This window comes from Conger conger, chromosome 15 (assembly GCF_963514075.1).
Source record: "Conger conger chromosome 15, fConCon1.1, whole genome shotgun sequence".
Lineage (NCBI taxonomy): Eukaryota > Metazoa > Chordata > Actinopteri > Anguilliformes > Congridae > Conger > Conger conger.
Window position 1 is genome coordinate 36841353 of NC_083774.1, and position 25711 is coordinate 36867063.

Here is a 25711-nt window from a genome sequence, read left to right on the forward strand (position 1 = left end):
AAGACCTGCCACCAGGCTAGCACCAATGTTTTGAATTTGATGCGAGCCATGACAGGCAGCCAGTGGAGGGAAGTAAGCAGGGGGGTGACGTGTGAGTATTTGGGAAGGTTGAAGACCAGACGAGCTGCTGCATTCTGATGGCGGAGGGGAGGGGTCTGATGGCGGATGCTGGAAGGCCAGCCAAGAGGGAATTGCAGTAGTCCAGGCGGGACAGAACCATTGCTTGGACCAGGAGCTGGGTCGAGTAGGGGGTGAGAAAGGGACGGATTCTCTGTATGTTGTATAGGAAGAACCTGCATGACTGGGTCACCGCCGCAATGTTCTCGGAAAGGGACAGTCTGCTGTCCATCACCACGCCGAGGTTCCTTACACTGGGTGATGGCGTGAGTGTGGTATCCCCGAGGGAAATGGAGAGATCCAGATGGAGAGAGGTCTTAACAGGGTTGAATATCATTTCAGTCTTACCTGGGTTGAGCTTTAGATGGTGGCTGTCCATCCAGCTCTGGATGTCACTCAGGCAAGCAGAGATATGGGCAGAAACCTGTTTATCAGATGGTGGGAACGAGTTGAAGAGTTGGGTATCATCCGCATAGCAGTGGTAAGATAGCCCATGTGCAGTGATCACATGGCCAAGGGAACAAGTGTAAAGAGAAAAAAGAAGCGGCCAAGGACTGAGCCCTGGGGAACTCCTGTGGCAAGGGGCCGAGGTGTCGATACTGTACCAGCCCAGGCAACCTGGAAGGAGCGACCAGAGAGGTCCAGGGCTGTGCCACAGATGCCCGTTGCTGACAGGGTGGACAGGAGGATGGAGTGATCCATAGTGTCGAAGGCAGCAGAGAGATCTAGAAGAATGAGGACAGAGGAGAGGGAGGTTGCACGTGCGGCATGGAGTGACTCACTGACGGAGTGTCTGTCGAGTGGCCCGATCTGAAGCCAGACTGATGGGGGTCTAGCAGGTCTTTGTTAGAAAAGAAAGAAGAAAGTTGAGTAGAAGCAGCTCGTTCTATGGTTTTAGAAAGAAAAGGAAGAAGAGATACCGGGCGGTAGTTCAGGATGATGGAGGGATCCAGGGTAGGCTTTTTTAGCAACAGAGTTATGTGGGCCCTCTTGGAGGATGCTGGAAAACAGCCGGAAGACAGGGAGGAGTTGACAAGGGAGGTGACAAATGGGAGAATGTCAGGTGTGATAGTCTGGAGAAGAGAAGAGGGGATAGGGTCAAGGGCACAGGTTGTAGGGCGGTGGGAAAGCAGGAGTTGAGAAACATCAGAGTCTATAAGGGGGGAGAAAGTGGAAAAGGAAGGGATGGGCCTAGAGGGGGGGAAGGGCACAGTAAGGGGGGCAGTGGTTGTAAAGGATCTGCGGATGACTGTGACCTTCTCATAGAAAAAATCTGCAAAGTCATCAGCAGCGAAGGAGGACTGAGGTGGAGGAGGCGGTGCGTTGAGGAGAGAGGAGAAAATGGAGAACAGTTTCCAGGGGTTAGAAGCGGAGTTCTGAATTTGTGTCTGATAGTATTTTGCTTTGGCGGCAGTGACAGTGGAAGAGAATGCCGCCAGGAGAGACTGGTAAATTGTGAGGTCTGAAGGGTCTCTGGATTTTCCCCACTTCCTCTCCGCTGCGCGGAGGCTTGTCCTGGAAGTACGGAGGGTGTCAGATATCCAAGGACTGGGAGGGGATGTGCGAGGTGGCTTTGAGACAGGGGGACAGAGAGAGTCAAAGGCAGAGGAGAGAGATGAAAGGAGGGTGGTAGATGCAGAGTCAGTGGGGAGTTTGGAGAAGGATTCGAGAGGGGGGAGTGAGGCGGTTACAGTGGTGGCAAAGGAAGAGGGTGAGATGGAGTGGAGGTTACAGCGGGCTGAGGAAGTGTGGGTGGGAGGAGGGGGAGGAGGATGGGGAGGAAGAGGGAGGGAGAATGAGATGAAATGGTGATCAGATATATGCAGAGGGGTAACCGTGAAAAAGCCATAGCGGGATGTGAGTGCTGTCTGTTTGTTTTGTTTTAGTGTTTATTCTTGTTTATTTATTATTATTATTATTATTATTATTATTCAGTATCTTTCCTTTCTGGTTTATTGTTTCCATTACAGTTATTGCATCTGTGATCCCCTGTGCCGTCTGTGTCTGAATGTTTCTTAGCCCGAGTCACTCCCCTGTCTGTGTGCCTCACTATTCGGGTGGTTTCGGTCGTTACGTGTTTATTAGGGTGATGGTAAACGTTGGACTTGGACATGGAAACATTGAAATTCTAATTTGTTGAATAAACATATTTTTGGCAAAGTTATTTATATTTAGAATGTGACCCATTCATTGCACACTAGTTAGATTACACATGTTGCGCATGTTATGACTTTGAACGTCGCTGCAGAGACGGCACATTTCCACTGCAAAGATGGCACAAAAGTAAAATCAGAGACGTTATAAAACTAACCTTACAACTGGTTCATTTAGATTTTAAGACTGCTTTTGAAACAGGATATCCATATTTACATTGAGAATGATAATAGCTGTTCTCTTTCTTCTTAGTGATGTTCCAGTTTGTTTCAGTAAGCCTATTGTTTGGCTTTTGAATCTATCTCTGACCTTCTTTTTTTTAAATATAAACATTTATTTATTGAACCTTTTCGTTTTCCCCCCTTCCCTCCACAACATCTCATCACAGTTTACAATCTTACAATGATTAAAAAAATAATTTTTAACAAAAAAACGGGCTGAGGTAGAAGCACCAGGTTTGCCAGTATAGTATATGGATACTCAACTACAAAAAGAATGGGAATATGTGGTTACGACACACAGTGTCACAGGTCAATACAATACAGAAAAGAAAAACAATCTAGAGAAATGCTTTACAGATGTTCAAACTGGGTCCACATTCACAATCATACTAGACATTGAATACCATTATTAACCAGAGGGATCTGAATCCAGAGAATCTTGTATGTCCTCACTTTCAAGGAACTGTAGGAAAAGCCCCCAAATTTGATAAAATACCTTAAGCCTGCGTTTGATAGATTATTTTTTTCTAATGCAAGGCCATTCGAAAGCTCTCTCAGCTACAGGTTGATGGAAGGGCAAGACACACTTTTCCAATGTAGAGCAATCAGTCGTTTTGCATAAATTAAACATAAATCAAGCATTTTAATGTCATGCCTACTCAGGGACAAACCGTCGGGATAGAGGCCCAAAATACACAATTTAAGGCAGAGAGGGATATTTTTAGAGGTGATGGAGGATAGCAACCTAAGAACTTCCTTCCAAAATACTTGCAGTACCTCACATTCCCAAAGACAGTGAAATAATGTGCCCTTATAAGTTTGGTATTTAACAAAGACGTCCGATAAATTTGGGTTGAATTCATTAAGCTTTGCCGGGGTCAGGTAAGTTCTCATTATCCAATTGAATTGAACCATTTTAAGTTTTGTATTTACTGTAAAACATTGTGCCTGTCTCTGACCTTCTAATCTATAAGCCTCATAATGGCTTCCTTGACTTTCATGGGCGAGGAACTCTGGTCCTCATGTTGACCAACGCCAATAACCGACTCCAATGGCAATCAAAAGCCTAGAATCAGGACTAGATTCTGAAAGCTTTCTTATACCTGCATGAAGGAAGTGACTAAATACACCTCAGAAAAAGCTGAGAAGTCAACTGTCCAATTTGGTCCTCTAAACCCTATTTTGTCATTTGTTATAAGATTAAGATTATTATACATATAAGTATACACAACCAAACAAACCAGAAGTATCTCAGAAGTGATCCAAAAGTAATCATGTGAAATTGCACCTTTTTCAGTGGTACATCTATTCAGTCATCTAAAATATTACTTTCCAACTTATTTTCACTAATATAATTTGTAATCAGTGTCAGAGGAATCTACCCAACACTGCTTACCTTTGTGTAAGTGTGGTTCTAAATAAAATTAGTTCTGGGGTGAAAATCCCCATGTAATGTAGTCAAGCACCTTACAGTCCAAAACCTTCACTAATTGTCTGCTGGGTCACAGGTGCATAGACCAAGTGTCATCAAGATGTCTGGCGACCAAGTGTGTATTAGTATTGATAGTGTCATCCCCACCCCTGTTGATAAACAAATCAGAAGGGTCCTAGTAAAGATTTGACCTCCTCTTTAAACAGGGACACCATGACCCTCTCCAAGCACTTTATAAGGTTAGTGCCACAGACCTAAAGCAATTATTCACTGCCACAGACCTAAAGCAATTTTAGGGACAGGAAAAATAATAAGTGTTTTTTCCACAGGGTGGGGATGGTGTGATTCAGGTGACTTTTTAAATATCAGGCACCATTCCGATGTTAACGTCCTAAAAACAAGTGCAGTTGTTATCTGGCCCTTCGGCTTTCTAAAAAGTGACTGAAACTTATGAGGCTTAATCACAGACTGCCAACTGCACCTCTTTACACTCAGCAGAAGAGTCCTGTTCTGTAGGTGGGAAATATGTGTACTGTGAGCAGAGGTGGGAAATCTACCCAGTTACATTTACTTAAGTTAGATTTTTAATAAATTGTAAGTTCTTAGAGTCGTTTTACAGGAGGATATTTTTTTATATTTGTATAGGAAACTTTCACACTGTTACATTTGGCAACTTGTCCTACGGCATTTTTTTCACACAGCACTACTCACTCCAGTCTCTGTAGATTACAGAGTCTTATTGCAGGCTGCAAAGAAGAGTTAATATATTTAAGCAATGACTCATTGCAGTCGCTCAGTCTGCAAAAAAGAGTGAATCCAGCATAGTATAATTATATTACCTGTATAGTACAGCCCATAATGAAGTTCCAAACAGTTTATTTTGGTAAGCCTACTGTTTGGACTATGTCACTGACCGTTTCTTTCTGATTTCTCAGCCTCATAATTCAAAAAATATATTTTTTATTTTTTATTTCAGGCTGCAAAGAAGAGTTTATATACTTTAGCAATAACTCAAGACAGGCAGTGGTATTTTGTGATTTTATCACAGCAGAGTCACCTCCCAGAGTACAAAATAGACTACTCACGCCAGTTTCTGTAGATTACAGTTTGGACTTGTCAGGCCAGCGCAGAGCCGCTCCACTGCTGAAATGCTCAGCTTATTGAGGCTGAGGTTCAGATCTCTCAGGGGTGAGTTTGATGACTGGAGAGCTGAGGCCACAATATCACAGGACTTCTCTGTGAGGTAGCACTTGCTCAGTCTGCAATAAAAGAGCGAATACAGCATAGTACAATAATATTACCTGTATAATACAGCCCATAATGAAGTTCCAGACAGTTTATTTTAGTAAGCCTATTGTTTGGACTATGTTGTTGACAGTTTTTTAATGTCACTTGTTTTGGGTAATTTAGATTTAATCATGTTTCTAACTTAATAACATTTTCTCAAGTTTCGGTCAACATTATCTCCGCCTCTCTGTTCTATCACTAATTACTTGCCTAGAATCAGCGAAGTGTTCACACCTATCTCTCACTATCACTACATCTCCTAACTCTATGCAAATGTACACTCCCTAATCCGGAGCCGTTTGTTTTACGTGTGGGTCTATGTGCATCCAGTCAGTGTTTTCGTTTCCCCCTTGTTATCGTTTCATTACCCAATTATGTTCTTCACCTATTGTTTATTTGTTTAGCCCTCCTCACTCCTGTGCCCCTCCTAGTATGGCACTTCCCCTCATGTATTTAATCCCCAGTCTCCACAGTGTTCCTTGTCAGAATGTTGACATTATTCAGAGCCGAGTACAACTGTTTATTGAGATTCTATTCAGCAACCCTTTGATTTGAACGTTGATCAATTTTCAGTTGTCAATTTCTAGTAAGTCTGATGATTTGAGATTCTGGAACAACACCCTTTGCCCTTGATTTTGACTTTTTGCCTTATCCTTTTGTTATTTGGTTTTTGACTTTTTCCTTCTGCCTTCATCAACTTTGCTTTTGCCTAGCCCTTTGTACCTCAGCTTTTGATTTCACAGATTTTTTGACCCCAGCCTTGTTTATTGATTATTCTTTTGCATCTCGATTGTTGATCTCTGATTACCTGGCTTGATATTGGACATTTTTCATACTCTCAGCTATTGTTTGGAATATGTCGCTGACAGTTTTTTAAAAATGATTTCTCAGCCTCATAATTAAAAAAATATATTTGTCTTCTTTATTGTTCCATTATAGTGAGTGTGGTTACACTGCATTGGTACATCTATTCAATATAGCACATTTTGAACCTCAACATCTATCCTGCTTCAAAATCATATTTGCGCCATTCCTGTGTTATGGAAAAAAAAGAACAAAAATAACACAATTTAAATCCAACAGATATCAAAACAATACCACTTTTTTGAAATTGATTTAATTTGAATGATTTAATTTGACAATTTTGACAATTAATATTCCATAGACTTAACATGGCGGAACACAATGTTATCTTAAATGTGGCTAATTGAATGCTCTAAATGGGGGAAAAAAATAAGGTTTGGTCAGAAATGGTATCGCATGCAGGTTGTCACTAGAGATGGCACAGACAGGCTAACAGCAGCCATTCTTATGTACCTGTCCTAAGTGGAAAGCAAGCACTCAAAAGGTGGTCAACTACAGTAAAGCAAGGGTGGCCAAAAAGAGACCAGCTTGGTCGGCGTACATAAACAGAAAATCGGTAGCTATTGAAGATAGTTTATTAAGCTAGTCATAAACACTAACAAAGTGAGTTCCTAGGCTAGCCAGCTAGCACTAGCTACATGGAAAGTGGCAGTGAAAGTGTTAATGCCTATAGTTATGCTTTTAAAAGTGGTTATGCCTGGCTAGCTAGCTAGCTAACCAACTGGCTGATATGGAATATTGCTCATTACACATGATAACATGCAATACCGTGTTGATGGCATACAGTTGGTGTCTCCTTAAGATTTCACTGCAGAAATGCATTTCTGACAGCAGAAGCAGGCTTGCAAGACTAGATTTTCTTTACAGTTTTTCTCAATAGCTTTGACCCATTTCATACATACTGCACAACTTTATGGTTCACATCCAAAAGCTCGTACCTCACTCAAAATCTTTTACTCATGTTTGAAAATTAAATCATTGTTTCAATTAATTAGTCATCAAAATGAAATTCCCTTTATCATTGTTTTAAATCAAAACTGTCAACATGGTCAGACATATTGTCATTATTTTAAAATTCCCCAGCGCAGAAGGTTTCTCGTGCTCACAAGAAACTTTAAGCTTTTTTAGATTTTTGCAATGTCCCTTTTCAGGCTCCATAGTAACGGCAGGATTTAGAACTTATTTAATAGTGCTGATTAAGAGTTTAAGATGGTCAGAATCTTTTGAGATAATATGTGACTCGATGCCGCAAAGGTGCAGTTCTGAACTTTACAAAATGCAGAAAAAACTGTCTGAATTTTGGTCAAAAGTTTGATAAGTGCAGATCTAGAATCTTGAAATACTGAGCTATCATTCAGCTATAAATCAATTATGTATCCAATTGTGCAAATATGAAAACAACAATAAGATATAAAGTCTGGTCACTTCCTGTCAGTCTTCCACATTCTTCTTTGTTGGTGGAACAACTGTAGTCTACGCAAATAAATGCAAATGAAGAGGTGATTATGACAGGCCCTTTTGGCTTGCTGCATTAACACTGTAGAAAAGCCAAATTCAATATGCAAACATGGAAAACATGTCACATGTAACATGGAACATATGCAAACCCAAAAGTATTGGGTTTGCATATGTTCCCACCCATCGACAACATGCAGATAAAATGTGGCTATTCAAATAAAATCAAGAGGTAGGGTAATAGATCCGCTTCTATAAGCTAGACAAATGCGGTAATTTGAAGTGATTTAAAATTTTGAAGATAGCTGGCTCTGCGCTATGAAAGTGCTACTAAACATAATGTGCTAATTGTCACGTTTCATGTGTCACGTCATGTTTCATGTTTAGTTATTGTCTTAGTTACGTTATTGTCATGTCACGTATTATGTTAGTCTCGCCATGTTGTTCTGCTTTATTTCTTGTTATTTTCATGTCATGTTACGTTTCATGTTTATTTGTGATTCAATTATTAGTCTTGTCTTGCCATGTTATGTAGTTTATTCATGTCAACTTTTTATGTCACGATTTATGTTTGTTTCAGGTTATGTGGTTCTGTTCATTGTTTAGCATACTTTTTCATGTCTTTCTGCAAACCTTGCATTCATGCTTTCTGTCTCTCCCTTTTTGTCACTCCATAATTGTTTCAATTTCCCTTGTCTTCTTACTAATCTACTAACGCTAGATCAGGATTGGGTAATACTGACATTCTAACCATGTGTTCATGTTTACCTTACGTTTCTTGTGCATGTCATTTACTAATTTACTAACGCGAGGGCAGGATAAGTTTATTACTAACGATGACTAATTATCTCGTTAACTTGTCAATCCTCCACATCTGATTTCTATTTGCATGCTGCTCTCAAGCTAATTGTATGATTGCACGATCTATGTGCTTCCCGGCACCACTCCCCCTAGAGGTTGTCTGTTCTCCCTGTCTGCTCTTGAGACCCAAGCCATGGAGAACTACATAAATGAGGCCCTGGCTGCCGGTCTGATCTGTCCCTCCTCTTCTCCAGCCGGGGCTGGCTTCTAATTCGTGGAGAAGAAGGACAAGTCCCTCTGCCCCCGCATCGACTACCGTGGACTGAACGATATCACCTTCAAGAACCGTTACCTCATTCCGCTGGTCTCTTCTTCTTGTCACTGCAGGGCTGCTAGTTTATCACCAAGCTGGCCATCACCTTCCGTTCACTTTCATCATGACCTCTCTGTATCTCCAAGAAGGACCACAATATCCGGGAGAACTTTTGCCAATGCCGTTTTGCCATTTACCTGCCATTGCATTGCTGGTATATTTATCTATTGCAAAACTATTGCATTCTCCCAACCCAGGCGACTGCGTTTACCAGACTTTTATTGTTATGTGGCGCACAAACCCAACAGGTTCGGCCGTGATTCTGCCTCACATGTAACCAAACACAAAAAATAACAATTCCACAATCAGTATATACATTAAATTTTCCATTTTACACTGTAGTTGGGAGATTAACAGGTTCACAGGTGAGATGGAAATTGTGCGCACTTCCTGATTCCTGCATTTTCCCTGTCCCACAGTCAATGGCAGCATGGCTACATCGTGACAGACACACTTGAATGTTTATAATGCTTGGTTTACCCTTAAATCTTTATCTGTTTAATCTTAACATTAATGAAAAACCAAAACTGTCAATAAAAAACAATATGTGTATATGCGTGAACAATTTTACAAGGAACACTTTTGGCTGAACCTGCCAATTCGTATCAGCACCACTATCCATGTTTCCGTCAAATTAAAAATTTCAGTCTTTGTACTAATAATAGCCAACGAGGGAGTTTCTAAAAATGAAAACAAATGAGAGAGCTGTGTAGGCTACTGTGTTTGTGTGAGTGCGTGTATATGTGTGACTGTATGCAAGGCCCAGGCTGAGGTAGGCTAGCATTCAGCTTCATTTAGCCGACTGTAAAATCTCTCCGGAGAACAGCCTGCTTGTGAAATTAATGGTGCGCAGTTAACAAATGATTACAGTCAGCAACTGATAAACAATGCACAAAATAAAAGAATGTATGACTTACATAGATGCTATAACAAGATACTAGTTAAGTAGTTATATCCTTTATCGGAACAAGTTTACATAACACTCTCTTGGCATACACAAGAGAGAAGTGAGGAAAATGGCAGCAAGCAGTCATTTTTGCTCCAAGGGGGAGGAACCAGGAAGAAACTGGCCAATCACAAAACAGTGTTAACTATATGTTATGCATTCATCACTGATGTGCAGCTACTGCAGCCAATGTAAAAAATAAATAAGTAAATAATCATTACGTCTACCCGTCAAAAATGAGTACTCGGCTCACCCCTAGTAACCACATCTGGTAGGTAGGATGGTGCAATGATCATTGCTTGTTTAAACCAAAGGGTCCAAGGTATGAAATGAGCCTCATAGATACTAAAATAATTATTTCTCCTCTTTTTTCTGTTCAGTAGTCACTGCTGCCCATATCAAGATTATACCGTCATCAGCAAGTTACGGAATGACCGTCGTAAACTTCTTGGAACAAGTGCATACTCTAAAACATGCTCTTTGCTCTCTTGCTGTGCATTTATTTTTTACAGCTTGAGATAATACTCTTGTAGGATATACGTGACATGACAAAACAGTGTTGAAGGAAGTGGATTGACATGCAAATATGTTTTAATTAATTTATAAAAAAGAAGCAATGGAGAAAGCACAAAACTTGAAAATAAAACGTGATCCAGAAAAAATGTATAATGCAAATTGATTGTGGTTGTCTCAAATACGTGCGATCACGTGATCATACAACAATCGTGACTGCCCTAACCTGATGCTGGTGAAATTAGCAATTCCACTTGTGCCCAGGCAAGTTTGCATTTGCGTTGTCAACAAAATAGGGTCGCTGTTGTATATTTTGATATATCAGATTAGTTTGCTAATCAACAAATTCATTAATTGTTTTTGACAATTGGTAAGTTTCAAATTAAAATCAAATGAAGTTAACGGGGGCCCGCGGTGGCGCAACAGGCTAAGACACAGCGGACTTGCGGTTGCAGTTCACTGCCAAAAGCCAAGTTTGGCTGGCTCACGTGGAGCAGCATAATTGGCTCGCTGCTCCAGAGGGAGGGACTTGGCAGGGTTAAGATCGTGGCACAATAAAAAGCACCTTGGGTGCCTTGGAATCACAGAAGCATGAGATGAGACGGTTTGAAGAAGGCGTGTCACTCTTCTTTGGGCCGCCGAGGGACAGCGTGTGAGTGGTGTATCTAATACTAGCTCTAATTGAATCAGATGGGGTACAATTACCTACCAAATTGGGTGAAAATAAAATATATATATATATAATAATAAATAAATAAAGTGATAAGTAAATAAGGAGTTATTGCATTTGATGCTGCTTATGTTCTGGATTCAGAACATTAAATGAGGGCACCAGCTTGATTCAAAAATATATATACAGTATACGTTTATATATGTTTCTTGCTCAACATTTTTATTTAATTTCATTGTGATTAGATATTGATAATGTGAAAATACGCTGTTAATCACCTACATAATTCATGACATAATACTCACATGGCCTTCCTGCAGTTCCTGAGCACTGGTATCAGCCTCTGACGACCTGCTTCTGATGTGTTGTAGGTCTCCAAGTGAAACTCATCCAGGGTCTCCTCTGACATCAGTAACACAAAGGCTAGAGCTGAAGCTTGGTGTGGGTCCAGCTGTTTATCAGAAAGTTTTCCCAATCTCAGGGAATTCTGGATTTCCTCCACAAGAGAGTTGTCATTCAGTTCATTCAGACAGTGGAACAGATTAATAATCCTCTCTGCTGAAGATTCCTTTCTGATCTTCTGCTTAATGTACTGGACTGTTTTCTGAGTGCTCTCTGATCTGCTTTCTGTCGGTGTCCATAGTCTTTGAAAGAAAGACTTCTCCTTGTGTCTGCTTCCTGTCTGTGTCAGTTGTTCTCCAAGGAGACTTTGAACGGTGTCCAGAGAGAAGCCAAGAAGGAATCGGAGGAAAAGGTCTAAGTGTCCATTTGTACTGTCTAAGGCCTGATCCACTGCCCTTCTGTGTAACTCAGACAGCTGCATTTGGCCAATGTGAAATTGAGCTCTGAGTACATTTCTGTTCTCATTTACACATGAATGAAATACAAACAAGGCAGCCAGATACTCCTGAATGGTCAGATGCACAAAGCAGTAGACATTCTCCCGATGTAACCCACCCTGAAGTTTAAAGATCCCTGTGCACATACCAGAGTACACTGAAGCTTCGCTGACATCAATGCCACTCCCCCTCAGGTCCTTCTCATAGAATATCAGATTGCCCTTTTTCAGCTGTAGAAAGGCCAGCTTCCCCAGTTTCAGGATGATTTCTGTATCTGACTCTGACAATTTCTCTGGGTTTGGCTCATTGGAGCCATGATATTTCTCATGCTTCATACAGGTCTGAATGAGCAGGAAGTGCGTGTACATTTCAGTCAGAGTTTTGGGCACATCTCCACTCTCAGTTTTATCCAACATTGTCTCCAGAACAGTCGCAGAAATGCAGCAGAAGACTGGTATATGGCACATGATGTAGAGACTCCTGGATGACTTCAAGTGTGAGATAATTCTGCTGGCCTGGTTCTGATCGCTGACTCTCTTCCTGAAGTATTCCTCCTTCTGTGGGTCATTGAACCCATGTACCTCTGTCACTCGGTGGATGTACTTCTGTGGAATCTGACTGAGTGCTGCTGGCCGGGAGGTGATCCAGACGAGAGCAGAGGAAAGCAATTCCCCCTCAATAAGATTTGTCAGTAGCTTCTGCACTGAGGCTGGTTTTTCTACATCACGCCAAATTCCACTATTGAACTTTAGAGGAAGTCGACACTCATCTAGACCATCAAAAATGAACAAAACCTTTACCTTACGATCAATGATTTTGATCTCTTCTGGGGAAAGATTATTCAGGAAAGTAAGTTCTGGAAAGTAATCCTGGAGAAGTTCCACCAGACTACATTCTTTCTCCTTCAAATTAAGATCGCGGAAAGGAAGAGGGAAGATAAAATCAATGTCCCCATTGGCTTTTCCTTCTGCCCAGTCCAGAATGAACTTGTGAACAGAGACAGTTTTCCCAATGCCAGCGATGCCCTTTGTAAGCACCGTCCTGATGCGTTTCTCTTGGCCAGGTAAAGGCTTAAAGATGTCATTGGAGAGGATTGGAGTCTCCTGGGTGGTTTGTCTCTTGGATGCTGTCTCAATCTGTGCGAGCTCGTGCTCATTATTGACCCCCCCACTTCCCCCCTCTGTGATGTAGAGTTCTGTATAGATCTTATTGAGGAGGGTCTGTTCTGCTGAACTTTGACATATGTTGTCACAAAGATTCTTCAGATGCTCTTTCAGGTTATGTTGGTCTTTTATGATGGATTCTCCTGAGAAGAGGAAAATCAATGTTAAACCTTTCATTAATCAATCAGTAAAACAAGTTTGATTAAGCACATTTCCTACAACAGGTGCAATTAAATGTGCTGTACATAAACAGACAGAAACACACAGGGTGATTGAAAGACACAAATAAAAAACATCTTCCTTGTCAGGTTTCATGTTTGTCTCGTCATGTTTCATGTTTAGTTATTGTCTTAGTTACGTTATTGTCATGTTACGTATTATGTTAGTCTAGTCTCCTTAATTACACCTTAATTGTTTCAATTTCCCTTGTCTTCTTACTAATCTACTAACTTTAGATCAGGATTGGGTAATACTAACATTCTAACCATGTGTTCATGTTACCTTACGTTTCTTGTGCATGTCATTTACTAATTTACTAACGCTAGGGCAGGATAGGTTTTCGACCCTGAGCCTGCCTACCGTCCGCCTGTACTTCTGCCCCACTGACAGCTTTCCTGGCTACCGGACTTTTTGCATGGTGTACCGATTATGAGACTACTTTAGGTGCACGAACATTGCTTGTTTTTTGACTACGCTCTCTGGATATTCCCTGAATAAAGCCCTGACGGGACTTTATTACACCCCTGTTTCTGAGTCGTGCATTTTGGGTCCAACCCTCCATGCACCCCTCTCATTCCTTGTCCTAAGGACAGAAACAAAATCAAGATATACATTTGGGCAAATAGCAGCAGGAGAAAAGTGGCACAACAACAAACACAGCAGAGAAACAAGGTTGGATAAATAAAATAGTTGAAAAAAAAAATACAAATGCAAATGCATAATGCATAAAAGCAGAATTAGTGCATCATTCTAACCAGGTGTTCTAGTATCGCTGCGGACCTTCCTCTAGACGAAGTAACATTTGATTTTAAATTGCTAATTTGAACAGCAGGGGCCAGTTTGTTTGTCTCTATTGCTGTTAATCACTTCTACTGGTTGCATATCTGTAGAGTGATTGAACATTTGTCTTAAATAGCTTAAATAGCTGTGGAATTTATCAGTAGATTAGCTTTGATTTGATATTGCTTGTGAGCAATTGTAGGCGATTTAAATAGGCGTGTCAGAGCGTCGCTCCGTCCCAGTTTGTGATGTTCTGTTTCACCCCATCCCAGTCTGCTCTCTCCCTCGAAGACACCCCCTGCGACGTGGGCCTCCACGGCGTCGGAACCCCTCAAACCTCAGCTACCCCCCGCTGACCCCCTGTGAGGACTTTGCTGTCGCAGGGGGACTATGGAACTGCCAGTCTGCCACTCGGAAGGCTGATTTCATCCCTGCATATGCCTCCCTCCAGTCCCTACAATTCCTTGCCCTAATAGAGACCTGGATCACACCTGGCAACACCGCCACTCCCGCTGCCCTCTCATCCTCCTTCTCCTTCTCGCACACCCTGGCGGTGGTACTGGTCTTTTAATTTCCCCCTCATGGAAATTCTCTGTTCTCTCCCTCTCTGACCTGTCCATATCCACTTTTAAATTCCATTCTGTTGCAGTATCCTACCCTACTAACCTTTTCATTGCAGTTATCTATCGTCCTCCAGGGCCCCTGGGAACTTCCTTGATGAGCTAGACACCCTTCTCAGCTCCTTCCCTGAGGATGGCACCCCACTGATTCTCCTTGGAGACTTCAACATCCACCTTGAAGCCTCCCAGGCTGCTGCCTTCCTACTGCTACTCCACTCCTTCAGCCTCTCCCTGCAACACTCTCCTCCAACCCATAAGGCGCAATGTCCTAGACCTTGTCTTTGTGAGGAACTGCTCATGCTCCGATTTCACGGTTCAACTTCATCAGGCGATGGTTTAGGAGTAACAAACATTTGTTTGCTATAGTGCCACCTATTGACCGATTTACATTAATACACTTAAGCAATATGGCAGAGTTTTCTGATAATTGGACGCATTGTGGCTTGTTATACCACCACCATGAGGTCGATCAAGGTATGACTCGCAGGTTGTCCAAACTGTGCAAGGATCTACCTACTGCCTGGTTGGTTTTCATCAAAAATAACCAGACGGTTTGGCCAGAATTTACTAAAATGGAAATATAACAATAAAACCAGCGATTACAATAGAGTACCTATGCACCTGTGCTGCTTGGCCACTTGATTATCTTATTTAAACAAAGAGGTTTGGATTAAAAATGATTTACTTACTTGTTTCTTTCTTCAGGTTTCCTTGGAGGTTGTCTTTCTTTGGAAATTCATTAAAAGGAATTTCAAGAGCATAAATCAAAATCAGAGCCTTATAGAACAGGGCTATTCAACTGGCAGCACAAGGGCCAAATGACCCACCACAGACATACTCTTGACCTATGGAACACTGAGTATTGAAGGACATGGTGGTTGGTCACACTTTCTAGGTTTGTATATGCAATTTGCACAACAGGGTATTGATGAAACACAAACATGATGAAAGTATTAAATATGTCCGTTTAAAATGTGTCATATTATTTTCAACCTGGAAATTTAGGCTTAGAAAAATATGTTTGGAATGGCTGAATAATAAAAACATATGCACTTGTTTTATTGTTGCTGAAAGACAATTGGCAAGTGTCGCATTCAACCACCATGTAACTCCTTTAATATAAAAACATTATTATTTGTCACGTTTCAGGTCTGTCTCGCCATGTTTTATGTTTATTCATGTTGTCTTAGTCACGTAGTGTGTTATCATGTATTATGTTAGTCTAGGTTCGTCATGTTGTTTAGTTTATTTCTTGTTACGATTTATTTTCTCGTCATGTCTAGTTTCGTTACGATTATATTACCTTGTTATGTTGAATGGTTATCGTCTTAGTTCGTTTAGTATTATGTTTTGATTTATGTTTATTGTTATGCAGACTGGTCGTTGTTTAAACATACACTTTTACATGTCTTTCCGCAAACCTTGCGTTCCGGCTTTCTCTCTCTCTCCCTTTCTGTCACTCACACCCTCACACATTGTTTCTATTTGTCTATTTACTAAAACTACTAACGCTAGATCAGGATTGGGTAAAACTAATCATGTGTTCATGTTACCTTACGTTTCTTGTGCATGTCATTTACTAATTTACTAATGCTAGGGCAGGATAGGTTTATTACTAACGATTACTAATTACCTTGTTAAACTTGTCATCCATCGCACCTGTTTTCCATTCCCTTGCTGCTCTCTAACTAATTGTCTACACCTGTCTACACCTGCATTTATAGCCCAGTCGCACTTCTGTTCGTTGCAAAATTGTCTGCCTCTTGTCCGTCAAAGCAACAGTTGAGCATTATGACCATTGATTACACGTTAAGAGCCAAGCCTGTTTATCGACCACTGTTTATTGATTTCTGTTTCGTTGACCATCGCTTGTTTTTTGACCATGTCCTCGCCTACTGTTTTTGTACCTTTGCCTCACTGTTTGTTTTATGGTTTTGACTTCCGCATCGCCCTCGACTATGACTCTGCCTGCCATCCACCTGAACTTCTGCCCCCGCTGACAGCTCCCCTGCTACCGGACCTCCCTGCACGTCTACCAACTATGAGTTTGCCTCTTCCCTCGGCACCGTGCTTTCTGATTGTTTATTGTTTTATCGGCTGGATCTACGTGTATGGACTTTGCTTGTGTTGACTATGCTCCTGGGATTCGTCCCGAATAAAGCCCTGATGGGACTTTATTTAACTATTGTTTCTGAGTCGTGCATTTTGGGTCCAACCCCCACCCACCCGTCTCAACATCTTGTACACTTTTCTAATTTGTTTGCACAAAATGTACAACAAATCCTATTCATACATTAGTGTATGGACGCTTTAGCACATTTGCAATGTGGTCCGCATAAAAAGCAATTGAATAACCATTAAAAAGAGTAATGAAACGGGGTCATTTTTCCATCCAATTATTTTACACACTTTATTTTACATTAACTATTTTAAATATTTTTAGAATATTCTATCCTCTGTAAACATTATTTTGTTATATAGTCCAGTACATAATACAGAATATAACTGCCATCCTGACACCCTGGGCCGGTGAGACTTATTTTGTAGTACTTTCATACCTGTGTGCCTCCCAGCCCTGTCTCCTGCTCAGTTCCTGTGGTAATACCTGCCGGGACATAAACTGGCTTAACAAGCAGAAACATCTGCTACTTTTACAGACCCCTGTTGCACACTTATATACTAGCTTATCGACTTGAAATATAAACTAATAAATGTGTAGAAATATAATCTAAGTGTGCTCTCAATCTCAAATTCAGGCAAGTATACAGTACATGCACAATATAATTTGAAAGAACTTTGCCACTGTTTGTATGGAAGTGTGGATTATGTATATACAATTAAGCATCCGTTCTTACTTTTATCAGACTGGCTGATGGTAGTCCCCGATCCAAGAGTAGATTGATATATCAGTGGTGCTACAACAGTGCCTCCATTCTGAGCTATGATAGAGATAGGGGGTGATCCCACACCAGTACGGCCCTGCTCACTGTGGTCCATGGCACTGGCTCCACTCTGAGCTGTGATAGAGATAGAGGGTGATCCCACACCAGTAGGGCTCTGCTTACTGTGGTCCATGGCACTGGCTCCACTCTGAGCTGTGATAGAGATAGGGGGTGATCCCACATCAGTAAGGCTCTGCTTACTGTGGTCCATGGCACTGACTCCACTCTGAGCTGTGATAGAGATAGGGGGCAATCCCACATCAGTAGGGCTCTGCTCACTGTGGTCCATGGCACTGGCTCCACTCTGAGCTGTGATAGAGATAGGGGGCAATCCCACATCAGTAGGGCTCTGCTCACTGTGGTCCATGGCACTGCCTCCACTCTGAGCTGTGATAGAGGAATGGAGAGGGACTGATCCAAGATCAGTAGATGTGGTCCTCACCTGTTGGAATTGAAAGCAGATCTTCATCAAGTAATTATGTGAAATATCCTTTAGATACCAGTACAATTCCTGCATATTACTGACCATCTTAGAGAAGGTACTTATTACCATTGTAGGGGCAATGGAAACTACATTTCCCATAAGGACACATGAAACACGTTGTTTTTGACTCGCCTCCAAGCTGGACACAAGCTACTGTAACCAATACTGTAGCACTGGAAACACACAGAGGGCAAAATAAATTTAGAAGCCCATATAAAACTTGGGATGTGAGGCCGAGATACGATTGCGCAGTTTAGCTCACTTCACAGTCACTGAGAACCGGGAAGAACTTCCAAACAACCTGGAACTTGGTACACACCATGTGTATCACAACCAACAGCTAAACAAACTTTTGGCCCCCTACCAAAGCCACCAGACATTGCGTCGCCTAGGCTGAAGGATTCCAATTCCTCATTCACGGCTCCATGATTGCCCTCTCTCCAGGTCACCCACCACCTGCGACAGCTATGCGTGATTGGACTCAATAAGACAGGCCAAACATCCCAGGCATTAGCTACTGTTTAGTTTAGTCTTAATTGTCATTAAGCTGCTGTGAATGTGATATGAACAGTAGTTGATGACAGAAACATTGTGAGAGTTGTGAAGAAAAACCCCAAAACATCAGTCAGTGACATCACAAACAATCTCCACATGGCAGATGTGAAGGTATCTCAATCAACTGTTTGATGAAGACTAAGAGCAACAATATAGAGGCTGTATCACAAGATGCAACCACTCATCGACATTGGCTCAGGCAGTAAGAGCAGTCGTCTGACAGTTGGAGGGTTGCCTGTTCGATCCCACCCTGGGTGTGTCGAAGTGTCCCTGAGCAAAACACCTAACCCCCAAATGTTCCTGAGCCATTGGTGTATGAATGAGTGAATGAGAAGCATCACTTGTACAGAGCTTTGGATAAAGGTCCTTTATAAATTCCATCAATTTACTATTCTTTAGTAATCAGAATTGGCGAGATTACAGTTTGCAAAGAAGTAAAGAAATGAGCCACAAATGAGCCTCAGCGGTGCTAAGTGATGGAAAGGCCAAAGTGTGGCAAAAGAAAGGATTTGCTTCAAAACATACAAGCTCCTCTATGAAGCATGGTGGAGGTAGTGTTTGCATGCCTGCTTCTGGAGTGGCCTTGCTAATCTTAATTGATGATGTAATTCATGATGGTAGCAGCAGGATTAATTCAGAGGTCTACAAAAACATTATGTCTGCCACTTTTTTATGGGGACATGTGTAGGAACTACAACTTCCACATTCCCACAGGACAATTCCGCGACGTCCACCCCGCATGACGTCTAGCATGTTTCAGCCAATCCCGTAGTGGCGGGAGCAATAAACTTTCCCGTATAAGAGCAAGACACGTTCTTGGGATCTCTCTTCTGCCTCTTCTCTTCCCTTTCTTCATTCCCTTCCTCGACGCACCCTTTTTGGCCATTCGCTTCGGCTCATCTGCTCCGAGACTCGGACAGAGGCTGAATGCTGCACAGCGCACTACCAGGCCTATGGACACACCCAGTTACCTTGCGGTAACTTCGTGGCCTATAGCGTGTGGAAACTGGTGTACGCGGAATGCTACATCAGTTTACTCCTGCAAAGCTCACCAACGAACAACAGCGACAAACTTTTCCACCCGGAAAAAGGACAAGCGAACATCCTTCCAGCAACCGAGTGGACCAGACGACAACGCGCGGCTAAGACGCCCCAGCCTGCGCACCTCCCCAGTACATTCACATTACCATCGCCGCTTCTACAAGGACAGCACATCTTTTGGATCCAGCAATGCGTATGGACTCAGTAAGACAACAAACATTCAGGCATATCCAGTGTTTAGTTTAGTCTAACTGTTTTTGTGAATCTGTGTTTCAATATTTACCATTCTACCATTGTAATGTGTTTGGTTAGCTACACATATATGTACGTGAATTGATTTGCCGTCCTTTGCGCATATAGAGAGTAAAACTACGTGAGTAGTCCCTTCTCACAGCTAACTCTACCTCATTACCACACCCAGAACTCTAGCTTACCCAAGCTAGCTACTCCCACTTTTATCTTTCCCTTGTTCAAGCGACACGCGCGCTTGCGCGCACCCACACACTCGCACACACACACCCTAAATTTACCCAACTAAATTTATGTTAGTTTATCTGTTATGTGTTTGTACGTTGTTTAATAAATATATTTTATTAAACCCCGGTGTCCGTTTTGGAATCACATAGACTTGAGAGCCGAGTTAAAGCAGTCTTTCGAAGAACTTCCAACCTTCAGGTTATCGGTATGTTTAATCATTAATATTGGTTATTTTAATTATTAATTAAAATACTAAATTTGTGGTTAGATATTTCTGATAACAGTAATTTTATGAGACTGATTACTTTTTGCAGTTATACTGCTACATAACATTAACTGGCGCCCCGGTTTCGTAGAGAGTAAAATCCCTACGTTATTTGGCGGCCCGTGCGAGGACCCCACATAATTTGGAGCCCCTTGTGAGGACCCTACAAAATATTTTGGAGACCGTGCAAGGACCCCTACACATGCGACCAAACTAATTGGGAGGAACTTCATCATGCAGCAAGACAAAGATCCAAAACACATTGCCAGCACAACAAAGGACTTCATTAGGGAAAAAAGTGGAAGGTTTTAGTCTGGCCAAGTCAATCACCAGACCTTAATAAAATTGAACATGCATTTCACCTCCTGAAGAGGAGATTGAAGGGAAAAACCCTGAAATAAACAACAACTGAAAGAGTCTAGAGTATTGAAGTTGCATGTTGGTTGGACCGCAGTCATTGAGAATATGTAGTTTATATTTGGTAGTATACTCATTTTAACAGACGATATCCTGCAAATTACAGAAATGGGTAAGTGATTCCAATCCTCTTCAGTGGTTTTAAGAAGGGGAGTGAAGTAACTCTAGCTTACCGAGCTTGAAGCCAGCCCCCAAAAGAGGTCAGATCTCCTCCCAGAAAAGCAAAAATAACAAAGTGTCCTGTTGGAAGGATGGAATCCAGCTGGAAACACTTTAAATTACCGGAGCCACTATATGGTGAGCAGAGGGGCAAATCAAAGTTACAGTCAGGATGGGCAAACAGGGTTGAGCACAATCGGAAAATTCCAGTTGTGGTTTGAAGGTGCTGCTATTCCTCTCTTGACCGTAAGAAGTCCAAAATGACCTATTGTACCTTTTAACTATTGAGATGGCCCAAAATGAAAATAGAAAAATAAATGGTTGATTTAGATACCTTCACCCCTGCCCTGAGGAGGTTGTTTGTGATGTCACTGACTGATGTTTTGGGGGTTTTTATTCACAGCTCTCATGTTTCTGTCATCAACTGCTGTTTGTCGACCTGTCCGATGTCTGTTTCTCAGGATGCCAGCGGTTTGTTTTTCAGGACATTCTAAATTGTTGTACAAGTTATCCCCAATGCTTGTGCAATGGCTCTGATTTATTTCCTTTCTATTCTTATTCAAAATGGCTTGCTTTTCTCCCAAAGACAGCTCTCTGGTCCCATGTTGGTTCATAATTTCTCACACAAATGCCGTATTCACAGGCAAAACCAAAGACTATTCACAACTATTTATTGTTTATCCAATCAATCTAAGAGGGCAACAAACACATCTGGGCAACAAGAAACACTTGTCAGTCATGTTCCAATACTTACTCACCTAAAAATGGGTTGCTCTGATTCAAAAGGTGATATGTTCTAAGTTGTTTAACAAATCTAGATGAAAATACCAGGAAATAAAAGCTGAAATTCGGATCTGTCATTTCATGGACATCTTAAACTCCTTAAACTCAATTGTCTTCAGTGTATAGCAAAAACTGAGGAATTGACCTTGTTCTTCAATACTTTTGGAGGGGACTGTAGTAATCCAAAATTCCTTCAGAGGAAATACCTAATAGAATAGAATCTTTATGTTATCTTTGTGTTATGACGGGATGTAGTTTTTCAAATCAAACAGTCGATAATGTTACCAATCTGATGCGATCTTGGCTAGTAACAGGAAAATGCCTAAAAATGGATTTATTAGTCCCATTACCATTTAAATCAATGGTATCTTGAAAACATTCAAAACTATTTCAGATGGTTTTCAAAATGTCAAAATTGACATTCAGTACCATTTCATATGACAACAAATGGTTTATGATAGAATTTGATTGAGAAGTAGATCGTAGATCACATCCATAACGCAATGGCGTCGCATGGTAAATGGTAAATGGCAGGCATTTATATAGCACCTTTATCCAAAGCGCTGTACAATTGATGCTTCTCCATTCACCCATTCATTCACATACTCACACACTGACGGCGATTAGCTGCCATGCTAGGTGTCTTGCTCAGGGACATTTCGACAGCCCGGGCGGGGGATCAAACTCTCGCCCCCACATGCATAACGCTGGCATTTCCTCATGAAAATAGAAATAGAAATATTTTCAAAATTGCTATTTTCATGTTCAGCCAAGCCTCCTACATTACATGGATATCAAACTTTCTGCATTACCCTTTAGAATTCTTTAAAAAAAAAGTTTTTAGAAAGTGTTTGGTGAAATCGGGTAAATTGGGCCACTTTTTGACTATTTGTCTTTGACATCATCAAACTAGTTGTGCACACAATGTACATCTTCTTATTTATTAAGCCAAATATGTTTCTTATTTATTAAGTCTCGTGGTACCAGCTGTGGCAGTTTTCACAGCGTACCCAGTCTTCTGAGGCCTTCTGGTCACTGGGATCACCATAGATATATTGGCAAGCCCTACGGGGATACAAGCTTTCTTTGGCATTTCTCTTGCCCTTTGTTTTTTTGTGGCTACAGTAAGTCCTCAAATTGTGTCCGGGATTCTATTTGAAGCCGGGCCTCGGATAATAGCCGGGGGCCCTTTCATTCTGAAAAACCCCTTATATATGTTGCCCCTTCGCTGGGCATACTGGGGCAACATTGGCTCAGGAGATGGCAGATGGAGGTTTGCTGGTTTGATCCCCCTGCCCTGGGTGTGTTGAAGTGTACCTGAGCAAGACACCTAACCCCTGATTGCTCCTGATGAGCTGGTTGGTGCCTTACATGGCAGCCAATCGGCGTTTACCATTTTACTGGAAGGCTGCACTTTTTTCGAAAGGGGGAACCCTCTCTGAGCTTTAAGTGTGCAGCAAGCCATTTCTCAGTGTCTTCAGGGAAATAAGGTTTTCGACCAGAAGCATGGCTTGTGCCAACAATTTTGCCACTGATAAGGCGTTACATGGTTCTCGACAGAAAGCGTGTTTGGTTTCAGCCCTCTCTCAACTGACTCCCTATACTCCTTTAGTGCTCCTCTCATCCTCTCTTCTATCCACTGATTATACTGAAATGCTTTCTTTTCTCTTCCTTTCCTCCCTTCCTCTCTCCTTTCTGCTAATTTCTTCCTGCCATACTGTCTGCAATAATTAGTTTGAGGTTAGTTAACTGACACATCTATCAGATCTGCAAGCCTCTCTCACCTGCTTCTAAATATGTGTTTGTCAGGTCCTGTGTTTTTCATTTTCAGTTTTCTGCTTGCTCTGAAGTCTTGTCAAGTCTGTCTGTCCATCTTTGTATTATGGTATTTGGGTGGGTGGGTACAGAGTGGCTTCACCTAAATGTAATGTACTTGCACTTGAAATGAAAAAATAATGATTTCCTCCGGGATTGGCGGGATTAAGAAAAAAAGAAAAGCGACACATCCGTCACAGAAATAAAATAATGCAGATAAAAATCACTCAAATAACATACCGTAAATCACAAACACTTGTGTGAACAGTGACCACACAGAGGCAATGGAGCATTTAACATTATAGTACACCAACTGTTAGATTAACTAACATGAAGAAACAGAGGCATTGAGTTGTTAAACGGAGGCAAGGAATGGCTAGACATTAAGGATTTCCAGCCGTCCTCACACATTAATGTGTGTTCAGATCACTTCAGATCACAAGTAATCTCACCAGAAAAAATGGTAGGACATAACAAGCAAGCTCACTTGCTAACTAGCTACATTAACATTGCAGCAATCTAGAAAATCCAACGTAAGCAACTTCACCACAAACAACTTCAACAAAGATATCAAGCAGTCACTCAAACGTGTCACAGTTAGGGTTACCTCAGTCCTGTAAAAATCCTGGACACATACAAAGCTGGCAAACTGAGTATGCCGGACTCTCAATCGCTCTCGAGGGTGCGTGAGCCTGAGGGAATGTGGTGCACAACTACCATGTGCTTGGTGCCAATTCCTCTTTCATTACACAAATAAAGAGTATAATTTGTGAAGGTTAATAACGTCTCTGCACCATTTGTTACATTACATTTAGGAACGAACACTGGATACGCTGTCTACATTTCATTAAGCAATACCAATGTATGCAACACTCGACACTTCTCCAGTCCTGGAGAATCCAGTACGGGTGGCAACTCTAGTCACAGTACCTAACTAGCTGGCTAGTAAACCCATTTAAAAGTGAATAACTAAATAACAAGAATCACCACCAGAAATTGACAAAATGTACTACCTTACCTCTAGCTAAAATAATGTCCATGTCCACAAAATTGTGACCGCATCCTCCCTCTGTTTGAAGCACAAGACCCTTGCCTGTGTGAACAATAGTTTCAATCAAGTAAATCAACCTACAGGACCAGTAACACAACATTCTGCGCAGTTGAACAAGCCTCCCTTGGTGGCTTTATCTGTTTAGTGAACTCATCAATTTCAGCCACTGGAGATGGTAACTTGAAATGGACCGAATTGTGGTTATACTGCAGAAACAATAACTCAGCAGACAATGCACAGCTTATTATTTATTTCCTCATTTATTTACCTACCTACCCAGTTACCTACCTACCATGGACAGTGCACACTAATCAACATTTCAGTTTCCACATCATTGTAATTGTGCCACAGTTAGCTAATGAGCTAATCTTCTTCTGTTGTCCCTGGGCACTGTTACAAATTTGTGGGCTAATGTTGTCAATACAATGCTTCAGCAAGCAGTACAATTCAGCACAATACAATAAAATACAATACAATACAATACATAAATACATTACAAAAGTAACAGATATACTGTATATAAAAACAATGAGAGTATGTAGAGGCAATGCCAGAGATGAGGTAGTATGATTATTCATGATTGCATGTTTGGATTGCTTTAAGCCATCTCTTAAGTTTATGTTTAATATTATGTTTAATAGGTAATTATTGCTCTCTCTCAATTCAATAGGAAGACTATTCCAGTACACATTAATATGCTACTGCAAATGACATACTTACAACCGATACTTTCCAAGACACGATTGTAGAATGGTTAATAATAAAAATTTTAAAAATTTAAAAACGATTGTAGAATGGTAGAACCGTGCAGCGTGACCACATGTACGGAAATGGGTAATGAGGAAATGAAACTTGAGAAAATGAAACAAAGGAAACGATGACCCCTGTGATGTCTAGAGAGGTGTCAACCACAAATAAAAGACACAGTTCTTATAGAACATGACAGTGTGTATAAGAGTCTTACTATGTCTGATTCAAATCAAAAAGCCGGTAAGCTTTCTCGCTTTCTGTAATTTATTTGCAATAAATACGAAAGTTAATTCAAGTATCACTATCATTGTTTTTACTGGGATCTGTTTCATCAGACAATGTTCAAAAGGGCAGGTGGTTTGAGGGGTGGTTTGCTTCACCACTCTCTGAAAAAGCATTGCCCCACCCAATTTAGCAATGTGAAACCAATAAAATCAGTTGCTACATGTCAAATACTGTTTGATACTGTAGATTGTTCGCAGTGAATGCCTATTAAATCTTAAAATGTAAAGACGCTG

The 25711-nt window shown here is 41.3% G+C and overlaps 1 protein-coding gene across 2 annotated transcripts in view; it reads right to left on the minus strand.

Annotated features, from left to right (window-relative positions):
• The window catches only part of LOC133111416 (NACHT, LRR and PYD domains-containing protein 3-like), a 90131-nt gene extending 64862 nt beyond the window's left edge, over positions 1-25269 (minus strand). For both annotated transcript variants that reach the window (XM_061221755.1, XM_061221754.1), the window contains exons 1-7: positions 25164-25269; positions 24411-24485; positions 17310-17838; positions 17013-17059; positions 15144-15180; positions 11139-12978; positions 5010-5183 (exon numbers count right to left, since the gene is read on the minus strand). In XM_061221755.1, the coding sequence (XP_061077739.1) occupies positions 5010-5183; positions 11139-12978; positions 15144-15180; positions 17013-17059; positions 17310-17763 (2552 nt within the window). In that variant the 5' untranslated portion in view covers positions 17764-17838; positions 24411-24485; positions 25164-25269. The remainder of the gene's footprint in view (positions 1-5009; positions 5184-11138; positions 12979-15143; positions 15181-17012; positions 17060-17309; positions 17839-24410; positions 24486-25163) is intronic.
• Positions 25270-25711: the final 442 nt, after the last annotated feature.